Source organism: Diabrotica virgifera, chromosome 8 (genome assembly GCF_917563875.1).
Source record: "Diabrotica virgifera virgifera chromosome 8, PGI_DIABVI_V3a".
NCBI classification, from domain to species: Eukaryota; Metazoa; Arthropoda; class Insecta; order Coleoptera; family Chrysomelidae; genus Diabrotica; species Diabrotica virgifera.
Window position 1 is genome coordinate 146,518,316 of NC_065450.1, and position 18,253 is coordinate 146,536,568.

At 34.5% G+C, this 18,253-nt stretch overlaps 1 protein-coding gene across 4 annotated transcripts in view; it reads right to left on the bottom strand.

Moving 5' to 3' along the window:
• Window positions 1-18,253, bottom strand: part of LOC126889766 (putative uncharacterized protein DDB_G0277255) — a 256,811-nt gene that overhangs the window by 37,374 nt on the left and 201,184 nt on the right. Inside the window, exon 1 of one of the 4 annotated variants that reach the window (XM_050658352.1) lies at window positions 3,011-3,287. The exons of the other annotated variants lie outside the window; for them this stretch is intronic. Within the exon in view, the coding sequence (XP_050514309.1) occupies window positions 3,011-3,133 (123 nt within the window). The 5' untranslated portion in view covers window positions 3,134-3,287. Of the gene's footprint in view, window positions 1-3,010; window positions 3,288-18,253 lie in introns of those variants that run through there. 4 annotated transcript variants of the gene reach the window in all.

Below are 18,253 nucleotides of genomic sequence, written 5' to 3' on the forward strand. Positions count from 1 at the left end.
GGTAGTTATAAGGGGTCAAAGTCGCGGTTTTTATTATTTTTTTTTGTGACGCCCATGATCGAGATAGTGCACTAAAATTTGGGAATAAGTAGGTCATGACGTAACTAAGTAAAATCTTTAGGGGCGGAACGCTGCGTGGCCGACAAAGGGGGAGCTGGGGTGAATATAAAAATTATAAGGGATTTTTTGTGACGTTCGTGATCGAGATAGTGAACCAAAATTTGGGAGTAAGTAGATCATGACGTAACTAAGCAAAATCTCCAGGGGCCGAAACCAGAGTTGTGGATGAGGGTAGTTTTAAGGGATCAAAGTCGCAGTTTATATTTTTTTTGTGACGCAGCACATTTGTTTTCCACGCAGCGTACCGCCCCTGGAGATTTTACTTAGTAATGTCATGATCTACTTATTCCCAAATTTTTGCTGTGCACTATCTCGATCACGAATGGCAAAAAACCCCTTATATTTTTATACTCACCCTTGCCTACCACCCCTTTGTACCCCAAGCAGCGTTCCGCACCTGGAGATTTTACTTAGCTACGTCATGACTTACTCCAAAATTTTGGTGCACTATCTCCATCATGAGCGTCACAAAAAAAATAATATAAACCGCGACTTTTACCCCTTATAACTACCCTCGTCCCCACTCTGGTTTCCGCCTCTGGGAATTTTACTTAAATATGTCATGGTCTACTTATTCCCAAATTTTGGTTCACTATCTCGATCACGAACGTCACAAAAAATCCCTTATAATTTTTATATTCACCCCAGCCCCCCCCTTTGTCGGCCACGCATCGTTCCACCCCTGGAGATTTTACTTAGTTACGTCATGACCTACTTATTCCAAAATTTTGGTGCACTATCTCGATCATGAGCGTCACAAAAAAAAATAATAAAAACTACCCGCGTCTTCCACTCTGGTTTCCGGCTCTGGGGATTTTACTTAGTTATGTCTTTTTAAGCGGAAATGATATAAACACCAAAACCAAAATTTTTTCTCATCTTACTAAGACACGTCGAATGATATATCGCTTATACTATTTCGGTGCCTTTAGAACAGTTCATATGGTTGCAACTTTAAAACCAGAAGTCCGATGTCAAATTTTTCATCTTTAATGCCATCCTTGGGTTATAAGCTTTCATTCGACACCTCATTTGTCATTCTATCTGTATCAATAATGGAGGAGTTGTATTCGCAGATGGAAAGACGAAAGACAGATGAACAGAGAGTCATGAAACCGGAAGTATATATTTGTTCTCTTCTTGGGAAGTAGCGACGAATAATGTCACGTGTACTATTCCGGTGACTTTAAAACAGTACTTCTGGTCGCATTTCTAAATCCGGAAGTCCTAGGTCAAATTTCTCACATTTAGTACCATCCTTGGATTATAAGCTTTCATTCGACACCTCAATTGTTATTCTACCTGGTATAGTGACGGAGGAGTTATATTCGCAGTCGTACGGACAGACGGACAGACAGCCTAGGTCAAATTTCTCACATTTAGTCCCATCCTTGAATTATAATCTTTCATTTGACACCTCATTTGTCATTCCATCTGGTAAAATTACGGAGGAGTTATATTTGCAGTCGGACGGACAGACAGCCTAGGTCAAATTTCTCACATTTAGTATCATCCTTACATTTTAAGCTTTCATTTGAAATCTCATTTGTCATTCTACCTGGTATAATGACGGAGGAGTTATATTCGCGGTCACACAGACCGACAGGCAGACAGCTTAAATCAAATTTATCACCTTTAGTACCATCCTTGGATTATAAGCTTTCATTTTGCAACCTCATTTGTCATTCTACCTTATAAAGACGGAGGAGTTATATTCGCGGTCGGACAAACCGACGGGCAGACAGCTTAGATCAAATTTATCACCTTTAGTACCATCCTTGGATTATAAGCTTTCATTTGGCACCTCATTTGTCATTCTACCTGGAATAATGACGGAGGAGTTATATTCGCGGTCGGACAGACCGACGGGCAGACAGCTTAGATCAAATTTATCACCTTTAGTACCATCCTTGGATTATAAGCTTTTATTTGACACCTCATTTGTCATTTTACCTGGTATAATGACGGAGGAGTTATATTCGCGGTCGGACAGACCGACGGGCAGACAGCTTATATTAAATTTTCACCGTTAGTACCATCCTTGGATTATAAGCTTTCATTTGACACATCATTTGTCATTCTGGCTGGTATATTGACGGAGGAGTTGTGATTACAGACTGACAGACGGACAGACGGACGTGGATAATTCAAAGTTTTCACATTTTTTCAAAATTAAGTGAAAACAATAAGGTCGTTTGATTTTGACAATTTGACTCAAAAAATTTTACCTAAGGCTTTGGCCACACGGGCGATTTTTTACGGCGCGATAATTTACGGCGCCCATTGGTTTGACTACCTCCTCCACCAATTTTAGATGAAATGATTTCATTTTACGATTTTTTACGGCGCACATTGGTTTGAATATCTCCTCCAATGAAATCATTTCATCTAAAATTGGTGGAGGAGGTAGTCAAACCAATGGACGCCGTAAATTATCGCGCCGTAAAAAATCGCCCGTGTGCCCAAAGCGTAAGGACATAGGACTAAAGCGGAGGCCCACAATGTTATATATTTTTATATCTTAATAATATGGGTCCACTACCAATATTTTATATCAGGCGCCGCCACTGGGAACAAACCTATTATAAAATATAATCTAAAAATTCTGTTTAAATACAAAGAAACAAATTTCCCACAAGTATACATATTACCAGGTATTTTTATTGATATTTTATTCAAAAGAATATTTTATTCACCACTGTATCTATTCGATAACGGATAAATTAATCTAAATTCACTAAAGTACTGAAGATGAACAAATATGGTGGAACTTCGAAGCTGTTCGTTAAACTTCGGCTGATATTTTTTATTATCGTTTTGTACGCAAGTCGCAAGGTCAATGTCAATATGTTACAAGATGGCGGAGAGTAATAAATTCTTACGCACATACCTGAACTCCAGTTGTTATAAATATCACTTCGCGTAAATCTACTTTATTCGAATTATTTTCAAAAACACAATTCAGTCCTTTTTCCGATAAGCACAACCGACAAACAATTTTATTGTACGCCATTTTCAATAAAACATCGATATAACGATATAACCCGGTATGAGAAATGAGGCAAAGCTCGGGAATCGGGAAGAAACGTCACGATTCGACATTGAACGCTATCTGCGCTGCTGCTTTCTCCCCTAACTGAACTGAAATTGAACTGGTCCACCGAACCACCGCACCGTCACCGAACGAAACGGAAAACAAGCCTTCATTATATTCATGTGCATTGATAATTATTTTTTTATATCAGCTACAGTTGTCCTTTTTAGTAGTTGTGTTGAGTAAAAAATAATGTGCAATAAGTGTTACAGTACGTAAAAAATAAGAAATATTAAACGCATACGGTATGGTATGGAGCAAATAATGTGAATAAATTAATTATTTCACCAGTGGCGTAGCGTAGTGGGGGCGGCAGGGGCGGCAAAATTTAACAATAAATAATAAAAATATTTTGTAAATATTAGAACCAGCTTATATTTTTATCGCAACTACAAATTCGGACCGATTGAAAATAGCACGGAATCTTTAAAATCAAAAGGAGAGACAAGGCGGCTTACTAAGGAATGGTTTTACCGTACATTGAATAACGGCGAAAAAGTTTTATGTACTTGGATGGCTTATTCTCCATCTAAAGCATGATTATTTTGCTTTTGTGGTCGTTTATTGGATAACGTAAATACACCGAACGGATCTAAATTTTGCTCATCTGATAGATTTAATACTTGGTGGAAATTAAATCCTAAGGTTTCAAGTCACGAATCAAGTGCACTACACATCCAAAATTATTGCAAATGGAAGGCGTTGGAGAGCAGACTTCAAAAAGGACAGACTATTGACAAAAAAGAGCAAGACATAGTGACAAAAGAAATAAAGAAATGGCAGGAAATTCTTATCAGAACGTTTGATAATTAAGATTCCTTGAAAAACAAAATTTGGCTTTACGTGGACATATAGAAAACGACACAAGTACCAATAGAGGGAACTTTTTAGAAATAGTTAATTTAATTGCAAAATACGATCCTGTACTTCGTGAACACATTGTAAGTTCTAAAATGTGTGGCAAAATTTCAATCAGTTATATGTCACCACAAATACAAAACGAATTTATTGCCATTTTGGGAAATAATGTTCGGCAACATATCATCGGGCAAATAAGAATAAGGCTAAGTATTATTCAATAATTATATTCGATAGCACTCCAGATCTTTCGCATAAAGATCAAAGAGTCAGGTATTAAGTTACATATTAATTGAAAATCAGGAAGTAAAAATAATGGAATCTTTTATATATTTCATTGAAACTAAAGACAAAACTGCTGAAGGAATTTCAAAGATGATTTTGGACAAGATTCAAGCTGATGGCCTAGATATAAGCAACTGTAGAGGCCATTCCATGCATATAATAATGCTGCTGTTATGGCTGGAAAGTATTCAGGAGTTCAGCAAATGATTCAAGAAATAGACCCTACAGCTGAATTCGTACCTTGCTCAAATCACTCGTTAAAGCTAGTTTGTTTACACGCTGCCTCAGTTGAGGTGGATTCAGTAAATTTTTTCGGCACTTTACAAAGTTGCTATTCTTTTTTTCCTCATCGGCACATCGTTGGGAAATTATGATAGCAGCTACAGGCAAAAGCTTCTTAAAAAGGGTTCAAGACACGCGCTGGAGTGCAAGAGGCGATGCCGTAAATGTGACATGGCATCATTACAAAGACATTCTCGTCACTTTGGAAAAACTGACAGAGGCATGTAAAAGCTTAAACACTAGGACAGATGCAGGTGCTTTACTAGTTTCGATAAAGTCATTTTCATTTCTTTGTTTTTTGGGCCTCTGGCAACCGGTGCTACATGAAGTGAATGATGCACAAAAATATTTACAAACAAGTGGACTTGACATAAAATTCTGCGATCAGAAAGTAAATGCTTTGAAGATAATATTGACACAGAATTATTAAACGTGATTGTAAAACTTTGATAAACTTTTTAATTTAAAATCTAACCTGTATAATGCAAAATAATGATGATTGTTCGCGCCGAAAAGTTCTCTATAATTAATGTATGTAATGTATAGTATACATTAAATTAAAATACCTAAATAAGAGGGCAGCAAAATTGTCCTCCGCCCCGGGCAGCCGACACTCACGCTACGCCATTGTATTTCACAACCCGAAGACTTCTGTGAAAATTCCTAAAATTCGCCGATTTGTAGGTACATATTTCTAATTTGGTTGTGATATTTGATGAAAATAATTATTTAGTTTTTTGTATTGTAGAACTATCAATAAAAAGTAGATTAGTAGTATTAAGAGGCTTCATCAGCGCGTCATCAATTTTTTTTTCGAAAGTTCTGCGAACTTTCAATTGTGCGGCTACAGTGCATCGGCAATACGACAGTGACACTGATTATACTATCAAAAACGCTGGACGGAAGGGCCGCCCGAGAACTTTATCGTACCGATCTATTATCGTTATCGTACTAGATACTGGCATTCTATAAAAATAACAAAGTTACTCGTTATTTTCATATTTTAGAAACACCTTCTGTACTTGAAAGTATTTTACAGTTCTACGCATCATTAATTCCTGCATTTGAGAAAATGTTCGATGCCATATTTCGGGGACACACTATAGATGTATAAATTATTGCATAATTCAATAGAATATTAGTCATACTTTCATTTCAAATTAGTTCATTTTTCTGAGAAATTAATAGTTTACAATATTTGCATTTCATTCTATTTCGATTACGCCAGTCAATGCGCGAGATTAAGAACAAGATATTATCTCCGAATTCTATCCTACTGCATGGATTTTAATGAAATTTTGGGAGTAGCCCAATCTCCTAATTCAAAGTCTATCCTATATACTATGGCGCTTTTATCATGGGGGCGGTTCCCAATTATAGAATGAATTTCATCATATTTTTTACAAAAACCATTCATTTTAAACCCGTTCAACTTTTTGAAAGATAACACTATATTAAAAGGTATCGCATTTAAATTATGGTGGACGGGGAGTTAAATGTATATACTTTTAATTTTTCCTTAAAGTACATTAGCCATATATTTTTTGCACCATATCTCGCTTAATTTGTACGTAACCGACATTTAACGGTGCTCGTTTTAAAGGCCTTTTCAAACACTACAAAAGGTGTTGGTAGCATTATACACCTAAAACCTACCGTTCCTCTGTTATTTTAAGTTGAATACACCAATTTGAGCATGCACCAAAAAACAAACTATTTTCACCTACCATATCTCTTTTTGTATTATAAACAGAACATTTACGAAGGAACGAATATCTTTATTATTTATAATTTAAATAATGTTTTATGTAGTGTTTTTAGTTCAATGCATAGTTTTTAAGGTATTCACAAAAAATCCGTCCGAAAAGGTGTCATTTTTCAATGAAAATAGCTAATTTTCAACTACGCATAACTCAAAAAGTATTGAGTTCTCAAAAAAAAAAAGTATAGACCAGTTTTTGCTTAGACATAGGTTCTTTAGCCACTTCCGTGCTTATTTTAACCAACAAATTTTCCACCCCCTTGAAGAAGTGGAAACCGCCCCAAGATAAAAGCGCCATAGTATATAGGGTAGATTTTGTTTCTTGAGCTATTCCCTACTTACTGTGAAAATATCAAGTACATCAATGTAGTAGGATGGAATTCGGAACCAAATACCCTCATTGACTGCCCTACAATAATGCTCTGCTATGATCGCGTGAGAGAGGACACACATAAGAATATAGCAAAATTTCTATTTACTGTAACTTTTCGAGTTTTTGAGCTACAGCAATGAATTTTATGTCATTAGAAAGGTAATTTTGCATTCTTTCAAAATATGTAAAAATATATAGAGCATATCTAAAAAAATTAAGATTTTTATTTATTTTCGCTTCAACCGGAAGCCATATTTTTGGTAAAATTTATTATGATAATAGATAATAAAGTACCATATACGTCTGCAAAATTTCAAAATTTAAGTTTCTATTATGAAGGAAATTACGGGCACTCGAATATTTTTTTATAAAAAATTCTTAACTCCCCTCCTATGGGGAGTTAAGAAATTTAACTAATGTCATTCAATTTACCGACAGGATATCAAAATCATATCAAAAAATAAAAAAATTCCTTGGAGCCATTTTTGAGAAAATCGAGTTCAAATTTATGTCAAATTTTGACCCCTTAAATATAGGCAACCCCTAACTTTTTCTAAAAAACGATAACATCCTTCTTATAGTCCCATCTTTAGGCTATATAACGACGTTTTCAAATTAAACTTATCTTAAACAAGTTTTTAGATAGGTAGGGAAATGTGTCGGGTGGGCGGTCGGCCATGTTGGCCGCCATTTTGAATTTGGAAATGTCAAATTCCGTATTTTTATTTACCTATTGATGAGCTTACTTTGAGTTGAATTTCATCCATTTCGGTACAAATTTGCAAAAATGGGCCCTAAATAACCCCCCTATTTCGGCCCCCCTTTGAGAGGTTTTTTTTAAAAGCTTAGTTTCTCGACAAAATTCTCTTAAACTTACTCATACCGAATTTCATCAAAATCGGTCCGGTAGTTTTTGCTGGGCGGTGGCGACATAAGTACGTACGTACATACGTACGTACGTACGTACGTACGTACATACTTCCGACATGTTTTTTTTATTTGCTTTTTAGACTCAGGGGGACTCAAAACGTCGAAAAAAAGTGAAATCTGAAAAAAATTTTTTTGCACGATCCTATAACTTTATCTATTATACTATACTACGTATATAGTACGATAAAGTAAAATGAAGGCACAATATTGTTATAACAATAATTATTATACACATACGCACCCTAAATGGTGCCAAGTCAGTCAAGTTAGATTTCTTGTTATACCTACCTATATACAGGGTGTCCCGAAAATATTGGTCATTAATTATACCACACATTGTGCGGTCAAAAATAGTTCCATTGAACCTAACTTACCTTAGTACAAATGTGCTATATATATAAATGTGTATAATCGATTTTTAGTAATTCCAATGTGACACAAAATGTAGGCATGGGATAAAAAAGTTTATTTAAAGAAAGTGTAATTTTTGAAGTTATACTTCTTTAGGCGCGATACTGCGCGCATGCGCACACAGACAGTATGGCGTTTAGTTGCTGAATCTTTCTAGTTATGTATAAATATATCAGTGCAAGAAAAGGTGTGAAAAGAATATATTAGTGTTTTTAGTAAATATATTTATTATAATTTTTGTGTATTTGGATTTGTCTTCCTCAGGAGTAAAATATTAAAACATTTTATTGTATATTTATCATACATCACCTTGTCTGTTTGTTACCGTGAATTGTCATTAGGTACGTTCGAAACGATACAGACACAGTCCTCGTAGCGTATTTGCTATAGCATTCGGCCAGAGATCGGGAGGTCTTGAGTTCGAATCCAGTGCAATCCTATACTTTTTTTTATTTTTTTGAAAGCGGTAAACACAAAATTAGTTTGGTGTTTAAAAAAAATTAAAAATTAAAAATTAAATTACTTAAATAAACTTAAAAATAAAAAAACTGTTTAAAGTATATTTATTTTTAAGAAATCATATAATAGAAGTGTAACTTCTTACGTGCGTACAAAATACACACACATTATTTTTTTGTTCTTTTTAATGGCGGTACATGCTCGTTTTGTAATATGTTATTTAATAGTGGTAGGGGAGCAAAGTATGCTAAATGTGCAGTCACTCGAGCGCTTTGGGGACCTATTGGGTTGTGATTATTAGGTCCTAAATCCAAAAAAAGTGAAGTAAAATTTTCCATTTTAGTGGGGATTCCCATTTTTTAATTTAATTTTCCATTTCTAACAATCGTTTTTTCCGATTATAGCACCATCTATCCATAATTCAAAAAAATGTTTCGAATAAAAGTTGCTTATTTTTATGCAAAGAATCCAAATCTGCAATAAAAAGTGGGCTCCCATTTAAGATTTTAAAGTAACCCCCACCCCACCTCCGTGGGGGATCGTGTTTGGTACCATTCGATAGATTCTTCAAAAATATTGAATAAGTGTATTTTGCAGTTTTTCGATCTGATGTTTATTTTGCGAAATATCGCGGGATTTGTATTTACAATTTTAAATTTACCCCCACCCATCTCCATGGGGGGTCATGTTTGGTATCTTTCGATAGATGTTTGAAAAATATTGAACACGTAGTTTTTAGTTTTTCGATCTGACGTTCATTTCGCGAAATATTCGCTTTTTTGTGAAACTTTTTGACTCACCCATTTCCATACGACACGCTCAAATCGTCAGGTTTTTGAAATATGGGCCATTCCACGAACATACGCCTGTTTTGAATTACTTCGACAACGAATATTTTACTGTGCAACATAAGAAGTACGAAAGTAAATGGCGCTAATAATTATTCCAATAATATATATAATCCGGTTCTCTTTTACCGTGAGGTGTCGAGAAATCTGCTTTTACTTCATAATCATCTCTCTCCAAAGTTTTCTGTTGGATGTCCTTTTCTTGGCTTCCTCCCATGTGAGGTTTCTGCTTTGTAATGATTTTCCCACAGCATCGTTCCATTGTTGACACGGTCTTCCTCTTCTCCTTGTACCAATTCCCTTTGCTTCCCAAACTACCTTGACTTGTCTATGTGGATCTAACCTATTTAAATGACCGAACCATCTTAGTTGCATTCTTTCTATTGCTTTGTTGGCACTCTCAACATCTAGGTTGTTTCTTATCGTTTCATTTTTTACTTTGTCCATTAGCGTAACTCCTTCTACTCTTCTTAAATACTTCATTTCAGAAGATTGTATCTTGCTCTTCTCCCGTTCAGTTAGTGTCCATGTTTCACTTCCATATAACAAAGTAGGGAGGTATATTGTCTTATATACTGACACTTTTGTCTTCTTGCTAATTTCTCTTTTGCTAATGAAACCTGAATTCAGGGAGTGATATAGTCGTGATGTTTTAGCAATTCTGTTGTTCAGCTCTTTTTGCATTTTTCCTTTTCCATCTATTATAGTTCCTAAATATTTAAAATCCTCCACTTGTTCTACTAAATTTCCGTCTAGGTTTATATGGATTTCTCTGGATGTCTTGGATATAAGTAGAGTTTTGGTCTTTGCTAAATTTATTTTCATTCCTTTGTCTGCAAGTTCTCTCGTCCATAAATTTAGGTTGTTTTGCAAAGATTTCTCTGAACTTGCTATTAATGCAATGTCATCTGCAAATACACATTCACTTATCGTTATACTTTTTAATCGATGGTAACCTAAATCTAATTTTCGGGACTCTCTACTGCATTTTTCTATTACTTCATTCATATATATAATGAATAGCAGTGGGCTCAAAACTCCACCTTGCCTTACTCCTTGTGTAGTAGCGAATGTGTTTGATTCACAGTTTAATGCTCGGACAATGTTCCAACTCTTCCAGTACATAGATTTTACTGCATCAATTAGTTCTACTCCAACATCGAACTGTTCAAGTGCTTTCCAAATGTGCTGTCTGGGTACCTTGTCAAAGGCTTTTTCCATGTCTATGAAACACATGTATATATCTTTGTCAAAATTAAGGAATTTTTCTGTTATTTGTCTTATAGTAAAGATATGATCTTGGACACTGTGCCTCGGTCGGAAACCACTTTGTGCATCGTGTAGTTGATGTTTCACTTTCTTTCTCAGTCTCATCTCCAGTATTCGTTCATAAACCTTAGCCGGGACACTTAGCATGGAAATACCTCGATAATTTGAACATTCCTTTTTATCTCCCTTCTTAAATAAAGGAGCCATTACTGCTGTTGCCCAATCTTCTGGAATGCGTTTCTGTTTCCAAATTGCTATCAGTAATTTGTGTAAGTAGTGTAATGCAGATTCTCCCATATATTTCAACCATTCTGCCTTGATATTATCTATTCCTGCCGCTTTACCATTTTTCATTTTTGCGATGACTTCGGTTAATTCTTCCAATGTTATTTCATTACTCTCGTTTCTCGCCGTCCTATATATGATCTCTTCTTCTTGTTCTTCTTCATCATATGTTTCATCTGCTTCCAGTAACTCTTTGAAATATTCACTCCATCTCTTAACTATATCTTGTGGTTGGGTAAGTATTTCACCATTTTTATTTTTTATTTGCACGACAGTACTACCTGATTTACCTCTCATTTTTTTCAGACCTTTATAGAACAATTTTTGGTTTGTCCTACTATCTTGCTCCATCTCTTCTCCAAATCTCTCCCACTCTTCCGATTTAGCTTTTTTAACTTTTTCTTTCACAAGCTTTCTTGCTTCTTTGTATTTCTGATACATATGTGAACTGTTATTTTCTAGATAGGCTCTCCATGCTACTTTCTTTTCTTTCACAGCTATTTTTATCTCTTCGCTCCACCAACTAGTCCTTTTTTTTGACCCACCAGTAATTGTATATCCGCAAATTTCACAAGCAGCATTGGAAATAGTATCTTTGAAGAATTTCCACTGTTGTTCAATGGTTTTTCTTTGTATCCATTTTTCTTTGAAATTTTCGTCAGTGGTTTTGTTGAACTTGTTTCTCACTTCAATATTGGCTAATTTATGTGTTCTTACAGATCTTTTTTCTTGTATATTTGCATTTCTAGTATTATTTGTGTTCTGCTCTTTTCCTTTTATTTTTCCAACAACTAGAAAATGGTCGCTTCCTAATTCTGAATTTCTAGTCACTTTCACATCTTGGATTTTATTTTTGTGAATTTTCTCTATTATGATGTAATCGATAATAGATTTTTCATTCCGGCTTGGAACTACTCGGGTATATTTGTGTATATCTTTATGCTGAAAGAAAGTATTCATTATAACTAGACAGTTTAATCTGCAAAAATCCATTAGTATATCACCGTTAATATTTTTTGTAGTCTCTCCAAATTTACCTATGACGCCATTGCTTTTTTGTGCTTCCTTACCAACCCTTGCATTTAAATCACCTACTATTAGGATTGGACTAGCACTGTTTTCATATAATTCTTGCAGTTTACCCCAAAACTCATCTTTATTTTTCTTACTATCATTTTCATTAGGACCATAAGCAATTATAATAGTCCAAATATTCTCTCCGTCAAGGTCGGTTCTTATTGTCATTAATCGTTCATTAATTGCTTCCCAACTTTTTATATTATTAACAAAATCGTTGTTAACTAGGCATCCTACTCCCGCTTGTGCCCATCTTGAACTGTCGACTCCACTGTACATTAACGTACAATCATTAATCATCATCTCTCCCGTCCCTTTTTTCTTTACTTCAGTTAGTGCAAGTAGTTTCAGATTAGTCTGCTTGAACTCCATAACAAGTTCAATTTCTCTACCAGCTAGACTTCTAATATTCCAAGTTCCAGTGCTGATTTTTTTACTTTTGTTTGTTATTTGATTTTCCTTGTTTACTATATCTACAGTGTTTATTTCGCTAATACCTAGATTATGTCCTTGATTCGTTGCCTAAGATATTTCTAATAGGCCCTTTATTTGCCTCACCCTGTATAATCGATTTTTAGTAATTCCAATGTGACACAAAATGTAGGCATGGGATAAAAAAGTTTATTTGAAGAAAGTGTAATTTTTGAAGTTATATTTCTTTAGGCGCGATTGAGAGTAAAATTTCATAATATTGCGCGCATACGCACATAGAGAGTATGGCGTTTAGTTGCTAAATCTTTCAAGTTATGTATAAATATATCAGTGCAAGAAAAGGTGTGAAAAGAATATATTAGTGTTTTTAGTAAATATATTTATTATAATTTTTGTGTCTTTGGATTTGTCTTCCTCAGGAGTAAATTATTAAAACATTTTATTGTATATTTATTATACATCACCTTGTCTGTTTGTTACCGTGAATTGTCATTACAGTCGGAAAAATGAAAGAATACCCATGAACGAACATATAAAACACGCTGTATTTTCCTGTCACCGAGTCACAAAACAAATTGCCAGCGCAAGTACATGTAATAATAATTATTACATGTACTTGCGCTGGCCAATGTTTTATGTGACACGGTGACAGGAAAATACAGCGTGTTTTATATGTTCGTTCATGGGTATTCTTTCATTTTTTCGACTGTAGGTACGTTCGAAACGATACAGACACAGTCCTCGTAGCGTATTTGGTATAGCATTCGGCCAGAGATCGGGAGGTCTTGAGTTCGAATCCAGTGCAATCCTAATTTTTTTTTTAATTTGTTTGAAAGCGGTAAACACAAAATTAGTTTGGTGTTTAAAAAAAATTAAAAATTAAATTACTTAAATAAACTTAAAAATAAAAAAACTGTTTAAAGTATATTTATTTTTAAGAAATCATATAATAGAAGTGTAACTTATTACGTGCGTACAAAATACACACACATTCTTTTTTTGTTCTTTTTAATGGCGGTACATGCTCGTTTTGTAATATGTTATTTAATAGTGGTAGGGGAGCAAAGTATGCTAAATGTGCAGTCACTCGAGCGCTTTGGGGACCTATTGGGTTGTGATTATTAGGTCCTAAATCCAAAAAAAGTTAAGTAAAATTTTCCATTTTAGTGGGGATTCCCATTTTTTAATTTAATTTTCCATTTCTAACAATCGTTTTTTCCGATTATAGCACCATCTATCCATAATTCAAAAAAAAAAAGAATGTGTGTGTACTTTGTACGCACGTAAGAAGTTATACTTCTATTATATGATTTAAACGAAATTAATATACTTTTTATTTATATTTTGTTTAAATATTAAACTAATTTATACTTACTACTTCTCAAACATTTTTATTAGAACAGTGCCAAAAATTAAAATAATAAAAGAATAAAACACACACAAACACATTAAACAAGCCACAAATGATGTCTGAACATTAATTGTCGAACATTTTTTTAACTAAATAGGTATTTTCTGATAATACAATTATATAATAAATATACTTACAATCATAAAATGTATTAAAAAAAACAAAAAAGAAAGTTTCTATTGGGACTCGAACCAGCGCTGATAAGAGCGGTTGGTATTGGAATTCATTCGCCTTCTCCGCTTAGTCACGGACACTATGTGTCATTATTTACGAAGATCGACTAACTAAACGGATTAAACTTGTGATATTTTGATATTTTGAAAATTGATCAAATTATTTTAATTTTGAATTGAAATGATTTAGAATTGAAAAAATACAACAACACATAGAGTAAAAAAACAATATATTAGGTGAATATTGATGGAAATTTTGATGGTAATCAAATTATATAAATAAAAGTATTACATACTATGTATTTTGGCAGATCAAATAGGTAGGTTTATACCCATGATACATTAACAATTATTACGTACCTGTTGCTTTTAAAAACTATTTAAAAGTCACTACAATATTATAAACTTTTTTGTTTCTGTCCTCACAACAATAAAACTAATATATTATACATTTGTTTACCTTTACCTTTACCTCCAAACCACAGCTGCCATATCAGATAATTTTTGACATGTCATTTGAACATCCAATCAGAACAGTTATAATGCGCATGCGCCGGGCTGATAGGTTTTAACATATAAAAAAATCACCCTCTATCGCCGGTAAAGAAGTATAACTTCAAAAATGTTTCGAATAAAAGTTGCTTATTTTTATGCAAAGAATCCAAATCTGCAATAAAAAGTGGGGCTCCCATTTAAGATTTTAAAGTAACCCCCCACCCCACCTCCGTGGGGGATCGTGTTTGGTACCATTCGATAGATTTTTCAAAAATATTGAATAAGTGTATTTTGCAGTTTTTCGATCTGATGTTTATTTTGCGAAATATCGCGGGATTTGTATTTACAATTTTAAATTTACCCCCACCCATCTCCATGGGGGTCATGTTTGGTATCTTTCGATAGATGTTTGAAAAATATTGAACACGTAGTTTTTAGTTTTTCGATCTGACGTTCATTTCGCGAAATATTCGCTTTTTTGTGAAACTTTTTGACTCACCCATTTCCATACGACACGCTCAAATCGTCAGATTTTTGAAATATGGGCCATTCCACGAACATACGGCTGTTTTGGATTACTTCGACAACGAATATTTTACTGTGCAACATAAGAAGTACGAAAGTAAATGGCGCTAATAATTATTCCAATAAACAACAATGTAATTTGCAATTTACTTTCGTTCTTCTTATTTTGCACAGTAAAATATTCGTTGTCGAAGTAATCCAAAACAGGCGTATGTTCGTGGAATAGGGTATATACACTCTTTTGCATATACATACTTAACTTATCTTAATCTGACAATTTCGAGTATTTTTAAGGATATATTTTTTTCGGGCCCCCCTGAACGAACTCCCCTGTGTTAAGAGCCAATATATGGTAGAGGTACATCTGAAGGGTACCACGTTTCTCCCCATATGATAATCTGACGCGCTCGAGTAACTGCAAAAATCTCCCCTACCATAGGGAACTTGCACATTTTTCTATTATATAATAATTTTCAGTTTTGGTTGAAAATGAGATTTCCAAACTTTCACGCTTCAAAAACTCATAATAACTTAGAAGTATGTACAAATTTAAAATCTTCTGTGTATTTAAACCATTTTAAACGACCCGTGACATGACGTTACATCATTATATTTTATTTATGTTTATTCTTCTTCTCCTTCTACGGCACTACAGCCCAAATTGAGCCTTGGCCTCCTTTATTTTTGCCTCCACCCTTGCCTGTCTGTGGCTGCTCTTCTCCATACATGGACTCCTAAAAAGGCTTGTGCGTCGCTGTTTACTGTGGCTTCCCAGCGCTTTCGTGGCTTCCCAACCGGTCTCTTTCCTTGCATTCTAGCATCCAGTGCTCGTTTTGGTAGCCTATCCTCTCCCATTCTTATCACATGTCCGGCCCATTGCAATCTTTGTATTCTAATGAAGTCTGACAGGGGCGTTTCCTTATAAAGTTGATAAAGCTCGTTGTTGTATCGATTTCTGAAGATTTCGTTTTCCCTTACAGGTCCTAGTATTCTCCTAAGTACTTTCCTTTCGAATGTGTCGAGTTTGTTTTTGGATGTTTCTTTCAGGACCCAGGCTTCACTGCCGTAGCATGTTATTGGCCGAATTAAGGTTTTATAGATTCTCATCTTTGTATTTCGGTGGACACTTTTAGACCGAAATATATGGGAGAGGGCAAAATAAGCTCTGTTTGCCTGCGTTATTCTCTTCCGTATTTCTCCATCTTCTGATCCGTCGGCATATATTTCTACTCCCAGGTATGTAAACTTTTCAACCGTTTCAATGTCATCTTCATGTATAATGTTTTCTGGGACTATATTTCTTCTCGTCGGAGTCATTATTTTTGTTTTTTCTGTGTTAATTTCCAGAACTAGCCTTTTTGTTTGTGTTTTTAACTCTGCATATGTTTCCTGTGCTCCTGTTGATGTTCTACTCATAATATTAATATCATCAGCATAAGCTGCCAGTTGAACCGTTCGGTTGGTCAGTAGATTTCCTCGTCCAGTTTGCATTTGCCTAACCGCATACTCCAGTGTCAGGTTAAACAATGTTGGGGCCAGCCCATCTCCCTGCTTTAGTCCCTGCGAAATGTTGAAAAAGTCTGTCCGGTGGTTTTGTATTCGTACACATGCCTGAGTTACATCCATTGTGGCTTTAATGAGTCTTATTAGCTTGTGTGGTATTGCCAATTCAGCCAATATATAGTATAGTTTGTTCCTTTTGACTGAGTCGTATGCCTGTTTGAAGTCTACAAACACGTTGTGAACATCAACATCGTGTTCCCATGCTTTGCTTAAGATCTGTTTGACTGTAAATATTTGATCCAGTGTCGATCTTCCGCTATTCGTAAGCCCCTCTAATTTCGCTGTTTTTGAAATTTTCTTCCATTTTTTCTATTTGTCCATTTTCATAGGCTCTCTTTTTATTTCTACATGTCTTGTCTATTTATGTTTATGGTTATATTTATATTTTAATGACATTTATCGTATGTCATTAGTCATTATAATAATATATACGAGTTTGTTCAGATTGGAGTTTGATACAGCTTTTGAAGGACAGGAAAGAAGGTTTACTATGGAAAATAACAGAAAACACTATAAGCGTTGTTTAGTGCCATTTTGTAAAAGTATAACTATTAAAAACCCCAATAATTATTCGATTACCAGCCGATAAAAAACGGTGTATAATATACAAATTATGTATTTACTTATCTGCTTTAACTCCCCGAACCTCTCTAATAGAAAAATTTTCACCCTTTTGAAAATATGTGGGCACGATACACATATTATTTACTATAGGTCAGGACTGGCCTTTAGAAAAACCCTATTCGGTCATTTTAAAAAAATTGTCTTAAGTAATAAAATCACTCAACTATTAGTCAGAAATAGCAACCATCAAAATATTTATAAAACTGAGTGTCAATGTCTCAAAACGAATGCCAAACCTAATGAATTAATGGCGAAGACATCAAATACCACAATAATATTACGTCACGACCAATGAGGACGCGTTTTGGGCTGGCTGCTATAATTTAAATTTTCAATCATCTTTAGGGGCCAAACGAAAGACAAAAAAACTTTTTTCTTTGACATATTATGTTTTAAATTATGTTCTGTTGTGAATTATAGCATTTTTTTCGAATTTAAAATTTTATGCAAGTTCCCTATTATTCAGTAATTTCCACATACTAACAATTTCTCAAATTGGGCTCTATACCGCCATTCTTTACTATATTATAACGAATATGTGTGCCAAACATCTCGACAAAATATTCAAAATTAAAGCTGTAATCTTGGAACACGTTTTGCGCGCGCTGAAGTAAATCATATGTATAAAATATTAATGTAAATCATGCGGGTTGATGATGATTATGAATTCCTTGCCTGGTAGTGACTAACAATTCAAAAGAAGAAAGGCCTACTCCAGGGCTTGTCCAATTACGTTTATCTTATTGGACATCTTGGATTTAAAGCACCCTATGTAACGCACAGCTGGCACAGCTGAATGTGGCTGCATTTTTATGTTTGTGCATCACACTGTTGCCATGCTGTTTTCTATATATTTCTTTCATAATTTCAATCAATGTTAAATATACCTACAAGAATAATAGAATAATAACATTTACTTCTCCGTCATTATACTAGGTATAATGATAAATGAGGTGTCAAATTAAAGCTTATAATCC